This window comes from Rattus norvegicus, chromosome 8 (assembly GCF_036323735.1).
Source record: "Rattus norvegicus strain BN/NHsdMcwi chromosome 8, GRCr8, whole genome shotgun sequence".
NCBI classification, from domain to species: Eukaryota; Metazoa; Chordata; class Mammalia; order Rodentia; family Muridae; genus Rattus; species Rattus norvegicus.
In genome coordinates, this window is record NC_086026.1 from 37,917,068 (window position 1) to 37,923,067 (window position 6,000).

General features: G+C 48.4%; 1 protein-coding gene across 4 annotated transcripts in view; it reads right to left on the reverse strand.

The window, feature by feature from the left end:
- Aplp2 (amyloid beta precursor like protein 2) overlaps positions 1-3,420 on the reverse strand; it is a 63,081-nt gene extending 59,661 nt beyond the window's left edge. For 2 of the 4 annotated variants that reach the window (XM_039082084.1, XM_039082083.1), the window contains exon 1: positions 2,760-3,420. In XM_039082084.1, coding sequence (XP_038938012.1) covers positions 2,760-2,864 — 105 coding nt within the window. In that variant the 5' untranslated portion in view covers positions 2,865-3,420. The remainder of the gene's footprint in view (positions 1-2,759) is intronic. The other 2 variants (NM_022520.1, NM_012906.1) reach the window with 1 other exon arrangement.
- Positions 3,421-6,000: the final 2,580 nt, after the last annotated feature.

Sequence of the window (6,000 nt, forward strand, 5' to 3'; positions counted from 1 at the left end):
ATACTTTGTCCATGACCAGCACAGTGGCCTCAATATACAAATAAATAAGCGAATGTATCCTTAAAATATTTTACAGAGGGAGCTGGAGAGGCTCAGTGTTTGAAAGCTCTTCCCACTCTTCCAAAGTGGGACCTGAGTCTGGAGCCCATAATCTACATCTAGTGGCTCACAGTCCCTTGCAGTTCCAGCTCCAGAGAATCCAAAACCTCTTATGCTCCAAGGGCACACACATGCCATACTCAACACAGATATACACACATGCACAGATAATAAAATAACATCTTTTAAAATATTTTAAAGGCTTTCCCCCAACTTTCAAATATAAACGTCATTGAAGAATTTCTTCCTTAACCATTTAAGTCCCATTATGCTGACTGCTTAGTTAGATGGGAATGAAAAGAAATTCTTCCACAGAAGAGGACCAGACTGATAACACTTAGTTTCTCTGTTGCTAGCAGTGTCTTTACAAATGCACTTGCAATAGAAACATTATCCTGACACAACTCTACCTTTCTCAAGTATCTCAGAAAGCAGTTCCCACCTCAGTTGTCACTCTTGAGTTTCCTGGATACTGCCCATCAAAAGATCACTTTCAGACATAGCAGAGGAGATTCAAGTTCTGGCTTTCAGAAGCTTAAACATCCATAGGAAAGGGAGCAGTTTGGGCACACACTTGGGACTTGCACACAAGAGAACATGCCCTGGGATTTATGAAAGGAAGTGCCCAGAGCAGAGAGGTGTTTAAAAAAAAAAAAAAAAAAAAAACAGGTGCAAAAGATTAATTTAGTCAACACTAAGCAACACTAAAGATCCGCCAATCAATAATTCTGTGCCAAGCAACTTGATCAGGGATTTGGCCAGAATCCCCTTGGCTAATCTCAATAAGGGCCTTCTCAAAGACATCATGATTTAAGCCATTCGCATCTGAATTACGGCTCTAGCAATCCTTTGCTTGACAGCAAATAAACAAGGAGTACACATGTGAATAAAATTCTGCCAGTCAGCAAAAGGAAAGACCACTTGAGACAACAAAAATACTGTTCCAAGAAACTAAAGTGTCCACAAAACCCCATTTTAAAAGGATTTGGGAAAAAAAAATGTTTTTCATGTTGTTTAGCCAAACTTTTCAATTGAACAGTGTAGCTAACGGTCAAAATTAATCCATAACAACTAATTCTGATATTGGTTTTTTCCCCCTGGAGGCATTAAATGTTAAATAGATTCTTTAAAACTGAAGAATCCTTCGTTGTAAATTCACTAGCACCTAACGTTTTTCACACCACTGGGAAGTGAGGTTGAGTGTGAACAATGGTTTTTGACACTGACCCATTAAGTCTCACCTAATAAATAAAACTCAGTTTCCCCACCCCCACCCCTTCTCTTCTTATCCTGCTCAATGTAGCAGTTTCCCAGCGTCATCTTATCAGGGATCACAGATACTGCCCTACCGACTGTGTGGAAGGTGAAAGAATCTAAAAGTCCAGGTATAAACATTCGTTGTTTCTACTTAGGACTTATCTTTTTTCCCACATCAGTCAAAAAGTTTTAAGCAAGACAAATACAAAGATTGTTTTGAGCTGTTCCATCCAGAGGATTTTTTTTTCTCATTAGATCTTTTTACCAGAAGAAACATTTACACATTCTGTAGAAATGAATTCATTCTGAGTCGGGTTTTTTATGAGAACAATCTCAGGTAATGCCTATTTAATAATGCAATCTCTGACACAAGCTCAACATACAGAAAGCTACGGTGCTTTTTTTCTTTTTTTAATACAACGAGCAGGCACAAGAAGAAATAAACTACACCAGAAACACACATCCCAGTCCTACAGTTCAAGCACTATTTCGAGAAAAGTAAGTAAAAATAAAGTCCCACGTCTCCCTAGGCAACAGAGGGTTCTTGCGGGGAGGCTAGGTGCAGAGTATGCCGCAATACCGGTTCCACACCCGACATCCTGCCTATTCCAGTGGCCTGAACTCCCGCCAACCACCAGGGACCCTAGACGACTTCTCCAGGTTAACGGGGGTGACCTCTGGTGCAGAGCAACCACTGTGATCCCGACCCAAGTAAATTACCCCTGAAAGGTTTTCCAAATGTAATGGTGGATAGCTTCCCTAAAGGCTCAACGTCCCCTGGGAGCAGGAAAGCCGGGCTCCCTAGTTTGCCAGACTTGTGCAAACGGCTGGGAGGCAGGGAAGGGCGCAGAGCGCCCCGCTGCCCTGGCGGCGCCTCCTCTCCCGGCTCTCTCGGCATCTCGGCCACTCGCCAGGGCTGGAGCTGCATCCCCGCTGCCAAGTCCACCTGGTCAACGACGGCTGCGCGCCGACCGTCAGGTGAACCCGAAGCCCAGGCCCCCCGACCGCTGCAGGCACCAGGGACCCTGTGCGGGCCGGCCCACTTAGAGCGCCGCGGGACCGCAGGGCGCACGGCCGTGGCGCGCAGGGCCTCGGGAGAGGGAGGGCGCGCGGTGCGGTGTCCCCGAGGATGCGGCGGCGCCGCCGGCGGGTAGGGGGCTGGGGCGGCCCCGCGGCCCCGCAGCCCCGACGCCTTTCATTTGGCCTCTGCGGCGACAGAGGCAGCCCGACCTCAGCGCTAAGCTCTGCGCAAAGCTGAGGCGCGCGGGCGGGGTGGGGGAGAGGCAACCTGCCGCTGCGCCGAACCTCGCGCCGCGCCCCCGACCACAGTCCCACGCCCGCCCACAGGCCGCGCTCCCGGGCTACCGGAGGAGACGCCGCTCCGGCGTTCGCCTGGTTCTCACCTCGATATAGCCAGCCAGAGCCGCTGCGGGTGCCGTGAGCCCGAGCAGCAGCAGGACAAGAAGCTTGCCGGTGGCCGCAGCGGCCGCGGTCCCGGTGGCCGCCATCCCTCTCCGGGTCGCTGTGGCGCTGGGCTCTCCTCCTCTCACGCACAACCGGACCAGAGCGTCTCCCTAACGCGACCCAAAAGCGTCTGAAGCCCGTTCGCCGCCGCCCCGGGGGTTTTACACCGACCGGAACTGACTTCACAAAACCACGCCCTTCTTCAACAGGATCCAATACGAGCAGGCATAACTAGCTAAGATGCCGCCCCTTGTTTAACCAAGGCCCAATCAGAGCATGGATGCAGCGTCTCCCCTCCCCGCCCAGCGCGTGCCCCCGCATGGCCCCGCCCCAAGCCTCGGCCAGCCCCGCCCCCGCTCCGGACTCGAGGCTGGGGACTCACGAGTATTCGCGGGCAGACTGTGGGCCGCTGTTCCGAAGGCGGGAGTCTCCTGCGTGGTTATCTATTGGGGTGACTCTACATCATCCACCTTCAGATTCGGGATTCGGGCGCGCCCCACTCCCCCGACCCTGCGGGATATTTTTCCTATTCCTTTGGGTACCGCCCTCTTTGGAGCTTCTAGAAAATGTTTTAATTAAAAACAGGATGAATTGTTGGGAGTCCTGGACGGTTTGCAGAGGACCGTCGCCCGGGAGAATGAACGACCGCATTCTGTTCTCCCCAGCGCTGCACGGGGCGCGCTCTTCCCCAGACCGCTGCGCCCTTGTTTCGCCCCTGAACCCCGCAGTGTCTGCACACCGTTGACCTCTGCTCCTTAGGTCCTTTTTCAGCCCCTCCTCCTCGTCGCAACCCCTGCGGCACCGACAGGCCTTCCGCGGAGGCCAGTGGCGCCAGGCCACGGAAACACAAGCACCCCCCACCACCACCAACCCCCTTCTCATGTGTGTCAGGACAGGATGCTGGCATCATTTTTCTTCAGTTTAAGATCTCTAAAGCAAAAGACACGCTTTCTCTCTTTTCATGCTTCTCAGCATCTTGGTTCCTGGGAAAGCGGCCTGCTGCCCCAGTTCACAACTGGCACCTTGTCCTCCCCATCACGAGGGCTCTGCAGGCTTTGTTTCCTTTCCGTAGCGGGTGATTTATGTACCACCCTCTGTGGAGACCTGGACTCATTTCTTTAGCTTCAACCAAATCGAGAACTAAGTTCCTCTCCGTAGGAAACTCGTAGTGGAGAGGGAGAGACAGTGTCAATAGTGGGCAGAGTGGGACAGTAAGAACCCTATATTTTACAGATGCATTCTGCAACTATACGCCAACGTGAACAGCCCCGCTGTGGTCAAACTGGCTCTGCCTCATTCTCCAAAGAAGTCAGGCACTTTTCCATTGCACAGCCCTTCCTGCTCCTGCTCCATTCCCATAGTCCTCCATTATCCACCTACAGGAAACACCTTATGCAGATGTCATCCCATCCACATCAGAATGCTGAGAGGGCTGTGTCCTACTGTGGCACTTTCCCCCTGGCTAGGTCTCTATGTCTCTCACATCACTGACAAGACATTCTGCGCAGTGCGTCTCCAAATGGGGACCTCATCTGATAAATGTTAGTGATTTAATCCAGAGGCCCTAGAACTGGCGTGAGTTTAGGGCTACATTTTCCTTCACACTCATGTATACATTGAACAAATGTGGCACTTGACAACAGGGCCTTTGAAAGGTAACTAGGTGTAGTTGAAGTCATGGATGGGGGGGCATTTCATGATAGTATTAGTGACCCTTAGAACAAATGAAGGCAATGAGAATCTTGCCCTCCCTTTCTGGATCCTCTCCTCTCTTCTCTGTCTCCTTGCCCTTATGAAGACATAATAAAGGCATCTAATGTGGGGCTGGAGAGATGACTTAAGGGTTAAGAGCACCGACTGCTCTTCCTGAGGTCCTGAGTTCAAAATCCCAGCAACCACATGGTGGCTCACAACCATCTGTAATGAGGTCTGATGCCCTCTTCTGGTGTGTCTGAAGGCAGCTACAGTGTACTCATACAATAAAATAAAAATCTTTAAAAAAAAAAAAAGGCATCTAATGTGGGTGGGGGGGTGGGGGGGGAACAAATACAGGAAATGATGTAAGGGGTCTTCAGCCTAAAGCGAGAGTTGGTGCTGAAAAAAGTTTATTTGCATGTTCAGGACACTAAAGAGTGTTCATGAGAAGTGATTGACACATTGACCAATGTTCTGGACTCTAAAATGATACTCTGTTTTCATTAAGTGGTGCTGTTGGCATGCACCTAGTCTTACAGCTCTCATACAATAAATTTTCATCCCAAATGTGTTCACGTCAGTGATCAAGGTTAAAGAGCACCATCTCTTAATCTTTTTTTTTTTTTTTTTTTTTTTTGGTTCTTTTTTTCGGAGCTAGGGACCGAACCCAGGGCCTTGCGCTTCCTAGGTAAGCGCTCTACCACTGAGCTAAATCCCCAGCCCCTTAATCTTTTATTATCTTTTGTTCATGAAAGTAAAAGGCCCTACAATTGATTATCTTATTGTTCCGTTTTCATAATAATAAGACTTTGTCTTCCTTGTACCTTTAAGGCACATACATTTCTTTGTTTTAAAAAGGCCTGAGTTCCTGGTTCTATTTCTAACTTGTGCAGGAGTCTTCGTTCATCTGTGTACATATGGAGAATGCAGACTATGACTGTCGCTCCCAAATGAAGATTCTTTCCAGAATCAACTAAGAATTTTATTACGAAAGACCACAACTCCAGAAATCCTGACTCTCTAAGGCTGAGGTAATCTAAGGGAAACAGAATATGCATATATTTATGAAGCTTCCTAGGAAATTCTAATTACTAGTGTTTTATTTTATTTAAGTCTGGGAATTGAACAAAGGGCTTCCAGCATACTAGACACACTGTACCTTTTGAGCATCTTCAGCTATATCCCCAACCCGCTAGTCCTTTTTAAGAATCAGTGCTCCACCAGAACAGTGTACATTTGCTCCTGTAGATTTGTTCTTAACCCCCTTCCCATGATCCAACTGTGTAAAATTTCTGGTCACTGATTCCAGGCTTTAAATAATTTGTAAATGTTCCGTTTCTACACTTTATCAACCACTAAGAATTTAAACAAAAATTGCATTCTCTGTTCAGTTGTTAATGCCAGGATTCATATTTCATTTCATATGCTTTTCCTTGGTTTTAGTTTTTGGGGGCTTGGGGGGGTGTTTGTTTCATTTTTTGGCTC